Raw genomic sequence first — 17,669 nt, 5'->3', positions numbered from 1 at the left:
TAAGGTTTGCCCGACTCTGTGAAGTTGATGCCCAGACCCGTGGCAGCCAGGACCTTGCCTAGGGTCAGTTTTCAATTTACAGTGACTCAACTGCAAGGATGAAAAGAAAAAGCCCTGGAGTGGGGACCAGAAGACCTGGATGCAAATTCTTTTGGTGAGCTATGTGGCTTCATGTGTTTTTTGCCTCAGTCTTATGACTTATACAATGGGGATAATGATTTCTGCATCTTCCTAACTCACATGATTCTTTGGAAGTTCCTGTGACACTATAAGACACAAAATGACTTTCTTAATTATACAACCCTTGATAGGCATTGAGGATTTAATCCAACAAACATTTATTGAGCAATTGCTGTGTGCTATGCACCACCCCTGGTGCTGTGATGGACATGGATGAATACAACACAGTCCCTGCCCTTGGCGAGCTTACAGTCTAAGAACGGTCATAAGACAAGTGCACAATAACTATAATACAAGGCAGAATATGGTAAGTGCCATGAGAAAGGTACAAATAAAGTGCTACGGTGGTTCAGCGGAGGGAGAGATCCCAGTGGTTGGTAGATCGGGAGGGGGCTTCGTGAAAGATGTGGTTTCTGCATGGGCCTTGAAAGAACCAGGAGAGAGTGTTTCAGGGGATGAGAACAGCAAGACCAAAGGCACAGAGACAGGAAAACCGGGCACCCCTTCCAGGAATGATGGCTACTCTAGATGGACTGGTACAAGGTGTAAAGGAAGGATGGGGCTTTACTGGATGGTCTGTAATGTCAGGACGAAGACTTGCACATTATTTTAAAAGTTTGTGAATGGCTGGAGATAAAAAAAAAAAACTCTATGAATGTCTAGGATGGACTGGAGAACATGAAAGTGTGCCCAGAGGAAATCTGGGAGAGGAGACTGCTGCTGAAATTGAGAGACCAGAAGACAAGGATAGTGCAAGAGTAACAAGGGAATGCATGGAGAAGACATGAAGATGACTTTAGGGTCTCAGAATTGGGTGGTTGAGAGGATCATGGGTCTTCTAACAGTCAAAGGAGAGACTGTAGAGGAAGGGGAGGCAGAGATGATACACTTGGCTTCAGAGATGTTGAGTTTCTGGCGCTGCCGGAGCAGATGGGGTGAATGGCCAACGAGCCGTGTGCAATAGAGCCTGGAGCTCAGGGGAGGCGCCAGGCTGCAGGAAGTGTAGGATGCCTCCGAAGGAAGGCGGGAGGTTGCTGATGAGTGTGCAGGGATGTGACGAAAGGGGGCCGAGGAGAGGACGCCAAGGTGGGGAAGATCTCAGTGTGGGGTAAGAGGGAGAGAGGGAAATCATGGTCGGATCTACCTCAGCTACTTTTTAGATTAAGGTAAGGGTGTCAATAAATAAATCATAAATACATAAATAAATAAATACATAAATAAACAACAAAGGGGCATCGGCAAAGGAGAAGAGTCACGAGAACGTGGCTTCCTGGGCACCAAGGGGACAGGGAACGTCCAGGAGGCGTCAGTGTTGAGCCAAGAAGTGCAAAACCTTGGTGACGAGAAAGCGCTTTTGACGTGGCAGCTGAGTCTCTGGTCCCAGGAGCATGGGGGCCACGAGGGGGTCGAGAGGAAAGGCGGTGCCAGCACCAGAAAGCCCCCCCCACCCCCAGGTCTGGTGGTGAAGGGACGAGCCACAGCAGCCAGGACGGGTGGAATGAGTGCCCGTTGGTGGAAAGAGAGGACAGAGGTAGCAGAGTGGCTGAGGACCGGTGAGAGGATGAATGTCGTTTCCCCAGAAGTGGGAGGAAGGAAGTGAAAGGGGAGGGGAGAGATCAAGAGATTTTGAGGAGAGACTGCATTTCAGATGATTCCACCTCTTCACTGAAGGAGGAGGCTGACGGTAGGGGTCATTTGGGGGTTTGAGGCAAATGGAGAAGATCTGAGGGGCTTCAGGGTGGGTGATGATGGGGTGACTGGGGATTGACTGATGGTCAAAAGGAGGTTGGCTGAGGGAGCACCTGCTCCCGGAGGCCTGTGGCCACTCTTATTACAAGGCAGCAGATCAGGGTACCGGGTACCAGGTACAGGCCGGGACTCCGTGGGGCTGCCCCAGACTAGCTGGGCTGCGTCAGAGGCTACAGTGGAACCTCGGGCAAATTGAGCTCTAAATAGGAGAAAAGGACAGGCTGCCTCCTGATCATGGTGCCCAGATGGAGAGGGCAAGGGGGGAAGGGAAGCCGAGGTCTCTGGAACTCACGCCATCACAGGGCCAAAGTGTTTTGGCAGTACAGGACCTGCGGGTTGGGAATGGTGATGTGCGGATTGCCCTGGGTCCCCAGCCCTCTCTGGAGAGAACCCGGAGGCAGGTTTTAAGAGTTCCTTCCCTTTCCACTCCATCAATTTCAGTTTAAAGACCCAAGACCGAGAAGAGACAGAAGGAAAACCGTGTTTTCCAAAGAGCTCTGGCCCCTTTACTCCCCTGCAGGTGGGCACTGGCAGGTATGTGGAGTGCAGGGCCAACTCCAAGACCTGACATCGAGTTCCTCTCTGCACTCACCACTGGAAACTTCTGGAACCCAAGGCCTTAGCTAACCCACTGAGGCCCCACTGGCAATTTTGCCTGTTCCCCAGGGCACTGCGAGCTTCAACAATGAAATGTCTTCCAAGGTCTCTGAGAGGCTCAAGAAGAAAGGCCCTGGAGAAGTGTAAAATGTGATACTAATTATTTCCACTTCTTGTGAGAAGTCCAAACCACTCTGTCCCCATAGAGTCTGTTAGGGCTGCTGCTTTTTTAAATATTAATTTTCTAATGCAAATCCCAAATCTCAGACTTCAAGCGTCAACAAGAAGAACAAGGGAAGAAACACAGAGACATCGTATCGTGATCTCGGTCTGGAGCTGGAGCGTCTGCATGCAGGGTTAATAGGTTCTGAGCATCCTTCCACTGTCTCCACTCGCTTCCCGTCAGGCATTAATTTAGAGCAAATGTCCTGCTTGAATTGCCATTGATTAATTATGTCATCTCATATGCTTGGGAGCGGATCTTGATCCCTGTTCTTAACCCCCTTCACCTTCAATATAATGTTTTTTGACTTATCTTTCAAATATATTTGAAAACAACGTTATTTATCAGGCAAGGGAATGAATCTATCAAATCAAGCTGGCTAATGCTTGTCTACATGTGACGTGTCATTCCAGCCCCTAAGTTATCGGCATCAAGCCCAGGTTTCCCTGGGGAGAGTATGTCCAGTATTTGGATTCTACATTTGGCTTTGGGTTTTGCAAAAAAGTCTTAACTCTTAATCTTAATAGGGGGGAAAAGGATTTTGCCAAATTCTAAAATCACTGCCTCTGTGAAAAGAAGGAGGTGGGGATGGACATTGCAACCTCTCCCCACAGAGCTGAAAACCTCAGTGTTGGAGCTCAGTGCCGGCAAGTGCCGGCAAGTGTGACGATCAGGGTAGGAAAGTGACAAGAAAGTGACATTGACACAGCAGTCTGGCTGCAGAGACACCCCCCGCCCCCCCCCCCCCACCGGAGTGCAGGATGCAGAAAGCAAACACAGTGGCTGTAGAGAAATGGAGCTCGATGCTTAACATTCTTCCACACTCTGGGGCCTCACACTCTGGGGCTCCCGAGGCACCCGGGAAGGCAATCACCTATATTTTAAAGGGATGACATTTATCTTTGCGGTGCCCTTTCAAGCTTTTGCGGCGGCTTCCCTGGAGGCAGAAGGGAAGAGCACAGTCCTTCCTGTGACATTCTAACAGAGCAGGAAGGAGGCTAACCCTGAGGATGAAAGCCCAGGGTCCCTTCCTCCTTGACAACTCAAGTGGCTTTAAAGAACAGCCACCACATTTGGGACACTCTTTTGCCTTATTCGGGGCTGGAGTGCTGACTCTTAGTAGGAAGCTGCGATTTTTCGAAAACACGATTTGGAACACCCTAGCAATTTAGTGTCATCTGCCTGCTCGGTCCCAGGTTCTTGGGGGTTCTTGCAAAGCCAGAATAGGACCTGTCCACTGTCTTCTCCAGCCTTCTCTCCAGAGCTATGGAGGCTGGTCTGGGACAGGTGGGTCAACTGTGGTTCGTCCTGTGGGCAGTTCAACTCTAAGTTCACGGAACCGAGTCCTCAGCTCTGACGTGGCCTCTGCTCCTTTTGGTGACCTTGTGCTCCTTGGCTGGGCTGAATGTTCCAACCTCCCTCTTCCTGGGAACAGCACCATTTTAGACTTGGGTCAAGTTGTCCCCTCTGGTCTTGGCTCACCCAGAATCCACATTTCTCAGAGGCTCGGGGCAGCGGCCAACAAGTGGTTCTCCAATCATCCGTGAGCCCAAAGACCCCTCCAACTTGGGAGGCAGTGTGTCATCCAGTCATGGGACTGACATCTCTTCCTGTCAAGTCCTTCTGCCCCCAAAGATGCTCTGAGTCTCAATCTGATCCAGGTGGGTTCTCCACACCTTCTTCCTGTGGCTTATCTGCCCAATGCTAGATGAACACCACACAGTTATAAATACTCAGGTCAATATATATATGCAGGTATAGATATATATATTCTGGTCACTGTTTTACACTTGAACAAAGAAAACCACTAGCCTGCTTGTTCTAGAGTTTGTGCCACCCCGACTCCCATCTGCCTGTGGTGTAGCTGGCAGGAAATGTGAGCCACTGAGTCCCACGGGGCGCTCACCTTACGTGGCCCCGTCGCACTGGCCGACAGTCAGTTTCAAAGCCCCCTGCTCGTGCAGGCTCTTCAGGGCCTTGAACTCCAAGGGCATGGTATGGGGACCGGCCTGGGAAGTGTAGCCGTACTTGAGGCTGTCGTAATAGTGGTACTTGACGGGGTTCTGGTTCTGATCTAGCGGAAAGGGCCAGAAGCCATAGAGGTAGATCTGGTTGCAGAAACGCGTGGCCAGGGTGTACATCAAGAGGCCCGTGGTGGGTCTTTTGATGTGAACTTTGTTAGTCAGCCAGTATCTGGGGAAAAAAAAAAAAAGAAAGTGAAACAAAGAAACAAAAAAGAAACATGAGTTTACTAATTATCCTTTCCAGGAAGGGGAAGATTTTGTCCTGGGCCACAGCCTGCCGCCTGCTGAGGACATGAGGTTCAGAGATGAAAGGGGCTTGCCCAGGTTCACCTGGGTAGAAAGGGCAGGACCTTGACTTGAGCTCAGGCTGGTTGAAATCTAAAGCAGGGGCTGGCAAACTTTTTCTGTAAAGGGCCAGGTGGCAACAATGGCTGGCTTTGCGGCCATACTCCTGGCCTCTGCCATTGTAGCCCGAGAGCGCCACGGACAACACACACGGGTGTGGCTGCACCATAGTTTGCCGACCCTGATAAAGGGCCGCCTCTTGCATGGTGCCCACTGCCTATTGCCACACCTGACTTTGGCAGGGGTTGACCTCCTTGCCTCCTAAGCATCATCAGATTTCTTTCCCATCCCTGCCCACAGGCCCCACACCCCGCCCCCTTCCGCCTCTGATGCAGGCTGCCCATCTCTGAGCATACGTGGCTTCCCTGGAGGGCAGAGGGAGCAGCAAACAGCGGCCTTCCCTGTGAGGCTGGGTTCTGCAAAGGACTCTGTCGGAAGTATGAGAGGAAACACGGGGAGGGGGCAGGGCGGGGAGAGCAGAGCTTTAGGCTAAGGGCTTCCTGTGTTGAGTGAGGTGCTGAGCTACCTTTGTACATAGAGGGCCTTGGTTTACCTTAATCGAGAAAGAAGTGAGGAAGAAACCATCTTCATTTCATAGGCTAAGCAACAGAGGTTGAGAGGTGGTTTCAGTGACAGTTCTGTCTACAACTACCGGTGTGCCTTTGAGCAAGTTGCTTCTCCCTGCTGGACCCACTTTTTCACATTTATGCAACGATGGGGCACAGACCAAGGGATGGCCAAGACAGCCTCCAAGTTCCACCACAATCCAGAAGTGTCTTCAGAACTGGGAAAATAGACACTCTCTTTGCCACCATTTTTGTTTTCCATCATGGTTTTTCTCCTGCTTGGATTTAGAACCCACTGGGATGTGTGGTCCAACCTCTTTATTTCTAGTAAAACCTTCCACTTACCCAATGCTGAATCCTTTTAGATGTAATGCGTATGCCTTGGTGGAAAGCCGTACTTCCCTATCACAAAGTCCTTACTACTGTGTCTCCACCAGACAGTGTCCGTGGTTTTCTGTACTCAAACACACTCTGTGGGCCCCCATCCCACGAGCTCCCATTTGCCACTGTGAGAAACACCCACCCCCCATCGGAAGCACAGGCCAACGACGTTCCCCGTGGCGCCTAGGCACAGTGATGCCCAAGACTGTAAAGTCACACGTGTCAGTGAAATTCATGCCAGAAGGTAAAACGATGTTGCACAGAACGCTTACATATTGCTGAAAGTTACAACTGTTTTACATTATTGACAGCGCTTCTAGCTCAAAGTTTGGGGGCAGCTTCTCTAGAAGCCCAAGTACACCCTTTTGCAAGAGTTTCCTTCTGCAGCTCCAAAATAGGGACCCCCCCAAACATTTCAGAGACTCAAGCTTAAATCCTTTAGCTTTTGGGGGAGACATTAGCCTTTGTATCAGACAAGGTTATAGATTCCTAATAACCCATATAATTTCAGTAAATCATATACTATTGGATATAATAAAACTTATTTCAAGGCTCCCTCCCACCCCATCGTGTCTGTCAGGCCAGGGTGATCTGAATTTCCCCCCTAACATTGATGATGGAGTCTGTGGTCCCCAACGGCCGGAATCAGAGTGAACATGATTCTTCTGGGCTCTGCAGGCGGCCCCCTTTCACAACGGCTGTTGTTTCATAAACCTGTCCGTTGAAGGCCCCTTTCTCTGTACCCTCTCCTTTTTCATCTTGTCTGAGCCAAGAAACTTCCCTGCAGCTGAATTTTCCAACCTGGAATCAGACAGAGAGGCAGAGGCAGAGGACAGAAGAATGGCTCTAGTAACTGCAAACACAATACAAAAAATAATAGGAAAAGAGTTGGCGGACATACCACAGAACTTCATCATTTCTGTCCTGCATGGTTGAGAAGTTTCATCCCAGCTGATATGTAGGAGGCATGGTGCTGGCTCAGGGGGGTGCTTGAAGCTGAGACTGGGGCTTATTAGATAAGGAGCCCTTCCTTAGACTACCTCAATACTCTATACGCTCAGTAGGGCTGAGCTGAGCTTGGGAGGACCCTGGGGGTTGAGGGCAGGAAGAGTGCACGGAGGAGAAGAATTCAGAAGAGCAGCAGCTGACACCTCGGCTTAACTACATCTAATAATGGGGAGCTCACCCCCTCTTGAGCTACTCCATTGCACTTTCAGCTTTAACTTAATGGTTCTCAACCTAGGCTGCCCCTGCCTGGAGCTTTAAGAGGACCCATCCTGGGTCCCACATCCAGGTGCAGCCTGGACGCTGGGATTTTTGAAACCTCCCCCAGTAATTCAAATGTGCAGCCAAGGCTAAGAAGCCCTGCTCTAATTGGTAGGTGGTTCTGCCAAAAGAACCTAAGAACGAGACTTATTTAGAGAAAAGAGGGGGAAAAGGTAAGCATAAGGGATAGTCATCGAGTTTTAAAGACAGTTGGGCCTGGAGAACTCATCTAGCTCAGCGGTCTGGCAGGGGATATAGCTGAGCGAGCTGGGAGTTGGGACATGTGTGTAAGGAAAACTGACACTGGCCTCTGTGTTGCCAAGGCAATAGGGAGTGGGGGGGACTGTGGCATCTAAAGGGGTAGCTGGTTTTATTGTTGTCTTGTATGGTCATGTCAAATTTTCTGATTTTTTCAAAGGTATCAGAAATCTGGATTTTAACACAAATTCTCCAAATTTTTAAATGTTGGCAACTACTTAAAAAAAAAATTTTTTTTAATCCGGTGAGTCCCTATTGGGTGAGTTAACAGACCATATCTATGGGTAATCCACGGTTCTCCTGGATTGAACTTGTCCTCGTCTTTCAATTTACAGAGGAAAGAGTGAGAATCCAGGGTGACTTGCCTGAGAAGAGGCAAACCTCTCACACAGCTGGTCAGATAGAGCTTGGATAAAATGCAGCCTCCCCACTCCTGGTTCTTGGGCTTTTTTCACTCCATAGTGATTCTGGGGGGTGGGGGCGTTGCCGGGGTTGGGGATGAGTTGGCTGCAGCTGCTGTTGACACTATCCAGGGACACATGAGCCACGGGCTGTGTCCCCTTATGAGAGCATCTCAAAGACCGTTCACCCCCTGAGAAATTCAAGCCCTAACAACGGCCACATGACAGATTAGGGATTTGCGGTTTGTTTATTTTCTGATTGTAAGGGCTTAGCAGGGTAAGGCTTTCAGAAATAAATTTCTTTTCAAGCCATTGATGCTCTGCCCAGAGAGAGGCAGGGAAGAATTGAATCAGTGGGGAAACGTCCAAGCAGCTCATAGGTGGGTCTGAGTTTACCCAGACAAGTGCAGTGCCCTCCCCGTAGATGTGCCTCTCCCCTACATGTCCTCTTGGTGAACTCTCTTTTTTTTTTTTTTCCCCTCAAACTGAGCACGTGAATCACGTCTTCCTGGAAATGCTCCCTTTGTTCCACTCTCAGCTCAAACTGAATTAGTCATTCCCCCCTTATTATTATGAGTTTTGTTTCCATGGATGCTATCGTGCGTATCAACCCGAGCTGATCCTTCATTACTGTATGGGTTGGACTCCCACTTGAAACTGTACTGTGATCTCCCCAAGGGCAGAGGCCATGCCTTACACTCCTTTGTGGGGTCATCAGAGGCACCTGGCTCAGTGTGTGGTGCAGCCAAGGCACTATGGCAGAGACAGCATCACTCAAAAAATCCTCCATGGGCTTGCCTATATCTCTCAGCATCCCTTGTAAATGAGCTGGGGTCCCATGACCAGTTCTGGCCAATAGACTGCAATAGGAAATGGTCCCTGCTGGACCAACTGTTCCCCAAGAACTTACTCCTGCCTTGGAGAACCTCAGTGCCTCCTGGAAAGATGATGTCAGCCTAAGATGAAAGAAGCCTAAATCCTAGAATCACTGGTTGGAAGACAGCTCCAACCAACCTACATCGCACTTTGCGAGGATGAGAAATAAACTTCTGTTGTGCTAAATCACAAGGGTTTCAGGGATCGTTATCGTAACATAAACTAGAATTGATTATCCTGCTTCCATGGCGCTCAGCAACTTCGGACTTAAATGGAATTGAAAAATGGGAAGAAGTAGAAAAGGAGAGGGGGGAAGCTAGCAGTGCATGCAGCTTTGTGACTCTGGCCAGCTAAGACAGGAATAGAAACACCCAGCCTCTCAGATCTGCTGCCCAGAATTGCTCACTGGGAAAGGTGTTAACAGCAAAAGAGGCTCCGGAATGAATTGAGAGCTCAGTGGCAGGGAGGGACCCTCTCATTTCTGATTCTGCCTCTGTGGGTAAACAAGAGCTCCTGAGTGAGGTCTGACAGGGACACGGGGACGCCGTTTAATGAGCAGCTTGTTCTAGAAGCTGACAGTTATGTGGGAACAAATCACTCTCCATTTCCTTTATCGCTCCTCAGTCGCCCTGGCCAATTTAGAGACTGTGTGCATGGCCGACTTGTAGATGATTTCTTTCCTTGAGATAACAGCTGGGTGTTAAAACACAAACTAATTAATTTTGCCTTCCTAAACGAGGTTAGCTGGGTGCATCCAGGATGCTGTATTGACAATGCACCTTTAATATCCCAGTCTGGAGGCTTTAATTAGAAGGCAAAGTAATCTCCAAAAAGGCAGTAATTATTTTTCAAATTTGTTACCCCAATTGCCAAGACAATTAAGTGGCATATTTTATGAGCATGGACGGCAATAAATGAAGATTGCCAAAATCATCACCAAAGCACACTTGTCCTTCTCCCTGGATTCCTGTGCTTGGTATGTGGCAAGCATGGTGGCTGCCACGGTTGGAAAAAGTGACCAAAGGGGCTTTCTCTAAGAAGCTGAAAGCACTTTGTGGGATATAGCTCATATCATCCTTAAGGAACAGGAATGCCTCACAGGTGGTCATCGAGGGATACTTGGTGATGCTTTGCACAGGATCATCAGCAAAGCCAGAAACAGGGCTCTCAGACTCCTGTTCTCTCGTCATCTACATCACCAGCCCGGTCTCTGGTCCAGGGGCCTCAAAGCCCATTGCTGTCTTTCCTTGGGAGCACCTTAGAGCTCTGGTGTCTTGGGGGGCATCTCGGGATGTAGCTTCCCAGCTTTGTGGAACTGGAGATCAGGGGGCTTGTTTCAGAATCTGGGGCTGGTGTGGAGAGCTGGTTAAGCCCTGCGGATGCTTGAGGCTGATTCCTGGTCCCCAGGCCTCCATGCTTACCCAAGCCAGTGCTCTCATTCAAGTAAGCCAGGCTAGCCTCAAGTATTACCATGCCACCAAAAGCTCCCCCATGACTCCTGGGGTCCACAGGATAACATCCAGCAGCCTCAGCCCAACTTGTGAAGCCCTTGAGATTTGGGCCTGAAATCCCTCCCACCACCTGGCATGCACAGCCACACCGCCACCAGGAACTTCTGGTTTCTTCCAGGACACCACCACCTCCTACTGCTACTGGCTGGCAACTCCTTCTCAGCTTCCCTGAAGGAAGCCTTCTAGGACCTGCCTGGATGGTTTTGTGTACTGTATGCTGTTCTTTTCCTATCCTAGCACTGATCATGCTATGCTGTAATGATTTGTTTACTTGTCTTCCTCCTCCCCTGCAATTTAAACTTCTATGAGCGAGTGGGTTGACTTTTTGCTTCCACGTAACCCCGGATCCGAGCATAGCTCACCCATAGAGTGGATGCTTCACAGATCTCTGTTTAATGAAGCAGTGAGTAAAGATTAGCAAGTAGGGGTTAATGTCTCCCTTCGGGGGCACTGGCAAGAGAGGTGGAAGGAGCCTGGCCTTACCCTAAACCCTTCTAGGCAGCCACTGGGTTCTCACATGTGAAACGTGGGCTAACAGCATCCTAGACGGTATGTTGCCAAAAGAAAGAAGGAAAAACCATGATGCCGGTTACTTAAGGCGTTCCTCCTGCTACACGTGGGGGTGGCCCCAGGGAGTCTAGAGACTGCAGCTCCCGCACAGGTATCGCTTCTGTCGCTAGAGGCCCTGCAGGGACCCAGCAAGACCATTTCTTGGGGGTTTAAACCTTCTGGCTAGATTCTGGAATCTAAACGGAGGCCACTACAAGTAGAAAAAAAAGTTATATTTAACCTCATTCATAATTAAAGGAAAATTCAATTTCATACAACGAGATGCCATTTTTCACTGGATTGGCAGAGATAATAGTTGTTGATAACACATCATGTTGGGGAGGTTATGGGAAAACAGGTATTTTCAATAATCATAGGTGGGAGTGTAAATTGGTACATACCTCTGTGGTGGGCAATTTGGCAATCTCCATGAAAACTAACAATGCGTACAGCATATATCCATCTCTCTTTTTTAGCAATGGCACATCTAAAAAGCAAGACTACATATATACATATGTGTGTAGATGCCAGTCCAGGACAATTGCTGTAATACTGATCATACCAGCAGAAGACTGGAAAAGCTTGCGATGCCCACTGATGCCTTCTGCTAACGGAAATTATGGTCCAGACATGGTGGAGTGTAAGGCAGCTGTGAAGGAGAATGAGGTGTTGCATGTCGATATGGAATAATTTCCGGAATTTAGCAAAGTGCAGTACTTAAAACATTCTCCCTTAGGTGTGAAAGGGGATATTTCTGGAAGGATACACATAGAAAAACCCAGTCTAATAGGCTGCTTCTGTGGAGGAGGCCTCACTTTTCACTTGAAATCCTTCCATACTATTTGGCTTTTTCTTTTGACTATCCATTGCTATTTAAAAAAAAAAAATGGAGACAATCCATTAAAAATGACCAATGCCATCTGTGCTTTAACACCCCAGACCTTCCTCCCTTTCTGTAGGTAACACCACCATGCAATGCACTTCCACACTCCGTGTCCACTGCAGGAGACTGGGCCTCAACTCCTGTGACCAGCCCTGGAGACATGCTCTGTGGACTCTGATAGGCATGTCTGGGAGGGACCCCCTCCAGCCTTAGCTGGTCTCTCCCCTGCCTCCCTGCACCCTGCTTCCTCTCTCCCCCTGGACCTGCCCTCCGGCCTCAGGTTCTGCTCCCCTCTGACAGGCAGCAAGGCCTACTTTGCCGAGCCGCTGCTCCAGCCCTGGCAGTGGTGCCCGCTGGATCAGTGCCTTCCGAGGGCCTAGGCTCAGCACTCCTGATGCCTAATTAAGCACGAATTCACCGGCCTTCTGTGCCCTAGGCTTCTGGGCTGGGCGGCTGGCTACCCAGGCCAGCCAGCGAGCTGCTTTCCTGCCCAAGGGCAGCCCTCTCTGTAGGTCCCAGCCTTCCCCATTGTGGTAACTGAATTAGAGCCATTCACTACCAGCTGCTGACCAGAGCTTCCCACTTCCTGCAGCCAAATTCAATTGCCTGGGTGTCCTTCCCCTCCATTGCTCACGCCCCTTGCCGACAGCCAGCCAGGGCACTGTGCCACCTTGAGGGCCGGCAGAGCCAGAAGCTTCTGGAAGCCAGGTTGGGTCAGGGGCAGTGAGTGTCAAAGGGCAGGCCTTCTGCTCAGTGTCTCTGCCTCAAGCTGCCCACTTCCCTGTAATGTCCAGGACCGATAACTGCCACAGATGGCAGGAATCTTGAGAGTACATGGTGGGTAGAGATTCTCCTAGCACAGGTGTGTTGAATCAAAGGCTCTCTGTTGGGGGGGTGGGCACGGGTACTATCTAGCCCAACTGTTAAAGGCTGAATTGCATCCCCTTGAAACTCATATGTTGAAGTCATAACTTCCAGTACTTCAGAATGTGACCTTTGGAGATAAGGGTCTTTACAGAGAACCAAGTTAAAATGAGGCTACTAGAGTGAGTTCTAATCCAATATAACTGATGTCCTTAAATTTGGAGACAGACAGGGAGAATGATGAAGATGGCCATCTACGAGCCAAAGAGAGAGGCCTGGAAGAGATTGTTCCCTCAGAGGCCCCAGAAGGATTTCTAGCCTCCAGAACTGTAGGGCAATACATTTCTGTGCTTTAGGCCACCCAGCCTGTGGTACTTTGTTACAGCAGCCCTAGCAAACTAACACCCTAACTGTATAATACATATTTCCCTCTCCACAGCCCAGTAAGGGGCATCCCTTGCTGTCTGGACATCTCCAAGAATGCAGAATTCATCCGTTCCTAAGAGGCAACTATACTCATTTCAGATGATCTTTATTTGTTGGAATGTTCTTCCCAGTGTCCAGAGGAAACCAGACTTACTCTAGCTCCTTTCCCGGCCCTAGTTCATACCTGGAGACTCACAGCCCAAATCTGCGAGCCCTTCAAGGGCAGGAGCCTGATTTATTGATTTTTGTGTTCCCCCAGCACAGGCCTGGAACCCTTGAGGTGCCTGTAAGTATTTGCTGAATAAGAAAGATTGCTCTCATACTCCTTGGAGACTTCTCTTCCCAAATCCTTTCAACTTTTGAATTTCTTTGCCACTGTGGCCCCTCTCCAGCCTGGTACCCAAAACGGAATGTGATTCTCCAACAATCCATCGCTGACCTCCCTGACTCTCAAAGATGTTACCCATCCATCCATTACTATGGATGTGTAATGCTAAGATCACATTATCCCTTTGAGCAACCACACATCTGCTGATGGTTGGTACTGTTTATCCCTTTTTACCTGTACAACTGTTTGGAACCCAAGTACAGAATCTTGCATTCATTCATATGAAATTTCTTCCTCTTAGATTGGCTCGTTGTTTCAGCCTGTCAAGAGAAATTTGGATTCAACTCTGAGGCCCCCAGTATTGGGAATTCCCCAAAAGTCACATCACCTGTGAATTTGCTAAGCAGACAATTGATGCCTTCAAGTAAGTCACTGGTAAAAATGGGAACAGTTGGCAGGACAGGGTGCTGGTGGCCTCTTCTTAAAGATCTCCATGAAGTCAACATTAATCTAATCAATTAGTGTCTTTGGGGCATCAATGGTCAACAGACAGTGGTCAGTCTGTGTGTCAAGGATATGGGAAGGCGGGTGGCAGTGGGAAAAGTAGAGACTTTGAAGCCTCTACATGTGGATTCTAATCCCCCTCTTCCCATCTGAGTGATCTTGGGCGATCCTCTTCACATTCCTGTGCCTGTTTCCTTATGAGTAAACTGGGGATGGAAATAGTATCTATCTTATAAGGCTGTTCTGAGGTGTCCTGACCTTCCCGCTTGTGCTGCTTGGTGGGGAAGCTGCCCTGTGCTTGCGATAACGGTGCTGTGCAGGTGGAGTCTTGACACGCTGCTATCCACTGCGGTCTACTAACACCACATCTTCAGTGCAGCAGCTCCCAGCCCTCTGAGCTCATAGCACCCCCAAATCCAGAACTGGGTGGGTGTGAATTTCTGCTACATCTGGTGCATTGCATTAAAGCGAGACAATGTGGTTAAGTTCATGGTTGTGACTCTTACTGGCTGGGTGACCTCATACAAATCACCCAACTTGTCTGGTCATCAAGTTCCTCATTTGTAAGATGAAGACACTAGGGTGCTCAAAGTCAATTCCCACTTGACAGTCTGATCAACAAGCACAAGGATTCTAGTTTCCTCACACGTGTTATTTTCCACTGTTTTGATAATAGCCATTCTAGTGGGTGTGAAGTTGTAACGCATTGTTGTTTTGTCTTATATTTCCCTAGTGATCAGTGATGTTGAGCACCTTTTCATGTGCTTATTGGTCACTTGTATATCTACTTTGGAGAAATGTCTATTCAAGTCCTTTGGCCATTGTTGAATAGGGTTGTTTGATTTTTGTTGTTGTTGAGTTATAGGAGGTCTCTATATATTCTGGATATTAATCCCTTATTAGATAATATGATTTGCAAATATTTTCTCCTATTCTATGGGTAGCTTTTTAACTCTCTTGATATATTGTCTTTTTGGCACACGAAGAGTTTTAATTTTGATGAAGTCCATTTTAATCTATTTTGTTGTTTGCTGCTGTTGTTGTTACCTGTGTTTTTGGTGTCATACTTAAGAAACCATTGCCAAACCCAAGGTCATAAGGAGATTCCCTATGCTTTTCTATAAGAGTGAATTTCTTCTAAGTGAATTGTACACTTTAAAATGGTTTCAATGGGCTATACTATCAAAAAACCAAAATAATGAGTGTTGGTCAGGATGTGGATAAATTGAATAACAAGTGTTGGATGAATGTGGAGAAACTGGAACTCTTGTACACTGTTGGTAGATTGTAAAACGGTGCTGCCACTATGGAAAACAGTATGGAGGCTCCTTAAAAAATTAAAAATAGAGCTACGGTATGATCCAACAATTCCATTTCTGAGTGGATATCCAAAAGAATTGAAAGCAGGGTCTCAAAGAGCTATTCACAGACCCATGTTCATAGCAGCACTATTCACAAGAGTCAAGAGGTAAAAGCAAATGTCCATGGATGGATGAATGGATAAACAAATCATGGCATATACATACAATAGTATATTATTCAGCCTTCAAAAGGAAGGAGATTCTGACACATGCTGCAACATGGATGAAACTTGAGGACATCACATTAAGTGAAACAAGCCAGTCACAAATAAGCAAATACTATATTACTTTACTTATATGAGGCACCTAAAGTAGCCAAAATCATAGAAACAGAAGTAGAATGGTGGTTACCAGGGGTTGGATATACGAGGAAGAGGGGACTTGTGTTTAATCAGTACAGAGTTTTGGATTGGCATGAAGAAAAAGTTCTGGAGGTCTGTTTCACAACAATGTGAAAATACTTAACACTACTGAACTGCACAGTTGACAATGGTAAATTTCATGTGGTGTATATTTTACCACAATAAAAAAGTGTTTATCCTGTCCCACCGCATAAATGGGGTGTTTGTTGGACAACAGAGTTTTAATAAGGAAATAAGATTATTCTGCAAACTACAGCCCATATTGGAACTTGGAGGTAAAGTTCAGGTGAATTTGACTTAGTCCATTGTTCTATAGACTCCTTTATTAAATGGAGCCTAAATAAGTTTCCCTCCCAGTGATTTCACCCTCTGGTCCTGCTTCTACCTCTTGAGTCTCCAGGACAAGTCTAATCCCTTGGTTGGGGGTTGGTGGCAGCTGCCATGATCACAGTAGTTATGACTGATTGTCTGTCTCCCCTGTGTTGGCACAGGACACACATTCTGTCGTAGGTATTGCTCCCCAGTATAAATAGAGAAAGCAGGGCACAGGAGACAAGCCACCTGGTCAAGGATGTTATACAACCAAGGGAGTAACGGAGCTGGGATGTGAACCCAGGTGTCCCTACCTCCAAAGCTCATGTTCCTGATGCTAGGCCAGATTGCCTCTTAGCCAGATTCCTCCTCAGCCTTCTTCTCTATGACCCCTTGTTGTTTTCTCAGATGCCTTTGTTCTGCATCCCTCACCAGCTCATTCTTCCTCTTGCAGTAAACACCAGGTAAGTTCCCACCTGGTGGGAACAGAGGCAAGCCCTTCCTCTCAATACAGACATTGCCCACCTTCTCAGTGATGCCCTACTGGACCCAAACCCTATAGGGCCCAATGTCCGCACAGAGGGAGGGGGCCATTGTCAGATATCCATCCCAAGGCCCCTGAAGCCCTCATTCCTGCTCCCTCCCCTTGCTAAAAGGAGAACCCTTTCCCATCCATCTCTCCTGCAGTATTTCCTCCCGGGAGTTCCTGCAAAGGAAGATGTTGCAATCTCAGGATTAACAGCCCGTTTGTTTAAAGGGCTTATTACTGGTGCTTAACGCTATTTTGACAGGTGAAAGTGAGTCAATTATAGCTGGAAATAGTTCTGGCTGCACAGTTTCTTCCAGGTGGTTGCCCATTCCCTAGCCAAGGGACTTTTTTTCTCTTTACCAAAGGGCACTTCGTCTCTTTCCCTCATATCCTCTGACCTCCAAACCACATAAAGACTTTCCTCCTTCCAGGAAGGAACAATGTTAAAGGCATGGAGCCTAAATCCATGAGATGCGGGCTGCTGCAACAGCCCCCCTCCATGAGGGGGTGAAGTGAGTGCCAAAGGGAGGCTTGACAGGTCCACCTCCAGGATAAAGAATGCAGCCCTAGCGAGCCTGGGTCCATACAGATATCACTCTTCTCCATCAGCCACGAATGTGGCTGCCTCTCATTGAATGTCTCTCTAGGTCTTTCTTGAGGGCAATGGGTTTCTGTATTGATACCCATCCTAATTAGACCAGTGCTGGTCACAGGCTTGGGTGCCTCAGGTCGGGGGTCACCTTTATGAAGACAGCAACAGTTCTTTCTGGGTGGCTCAAAGGACTTCCTAGGGTCACACCAAGTTAGGCTAAGGCCCCAGTGAAGATCATTCCAATGTCCCCCAGAAATTGTCTTATGTCACCAGAGCAGGACTGTGAACTGCCAGGTGGTTGGATGGACCACTGGATGCAGGGCCAAGCTGGCAGTCAGGAGTGTCATGAGATGTATTTGTAACAGGTATCTCACAGTGAATATGCCCAAGAAAGAGCTCTCTTCCTCAACATGCCCAAACACACAGACTTCTTCCAGACTCTCCCATCACAGGGAATGGCGCCACTGTCCACACATCTGCTCCAGCTCTAACCCTGACAGTCATCCTGGATTTCTCTCTTTCTCTCACCCCTTGAGGTCCTTAAATAGAATCCATTAGCAAATCCTGCTGCCTCTACTCCAA

General features: G+C 48.2%; 1 protein-coding gene across 1 annotated transcript in view; it reads right to left on the bottom strand.

Moving 5' to 3' along the window:
* Window positions 1-174: 174 nt before the first annotated feature.
* The window catches only part of ST8SIA2 (ST8 alpha-N-acetyl-neuraminide alpha-2,8-sialyltransferase 2), a 62,739-nt gene continuing 45,244 nt past the window's right edge, over window positions 175-17,669 (bottom strand). The window contains exon 6 of the mRNA XM_004271671.3: window positions 175-4,942. Coding sequence (XP_004271719.1) covers window positions 4,657-4,942 — 286 coding nt within the window. The 3' untranslated portion in view covers window positions 175-4,656. The remainder of the gene's footprint in view (window positions 4,943-17,669) is intronic.

Source organism: Orcinus orca, chromosome 2 (assembly GCF_937001465.1).
Source record: "Orcinus orca chromosome 2, mOrcOrc1.1, whole genome shotgun sequence".
Taxonomy (NCBI): Eukaryota; Metazoa; Chordata; class Mammalia; order Artiodactyla; family Delphinidae; genus Orcinus; species Orcinus orca.
This window is presented reverse-complemented; position numbering and strand designations above follow the sequence as displayed.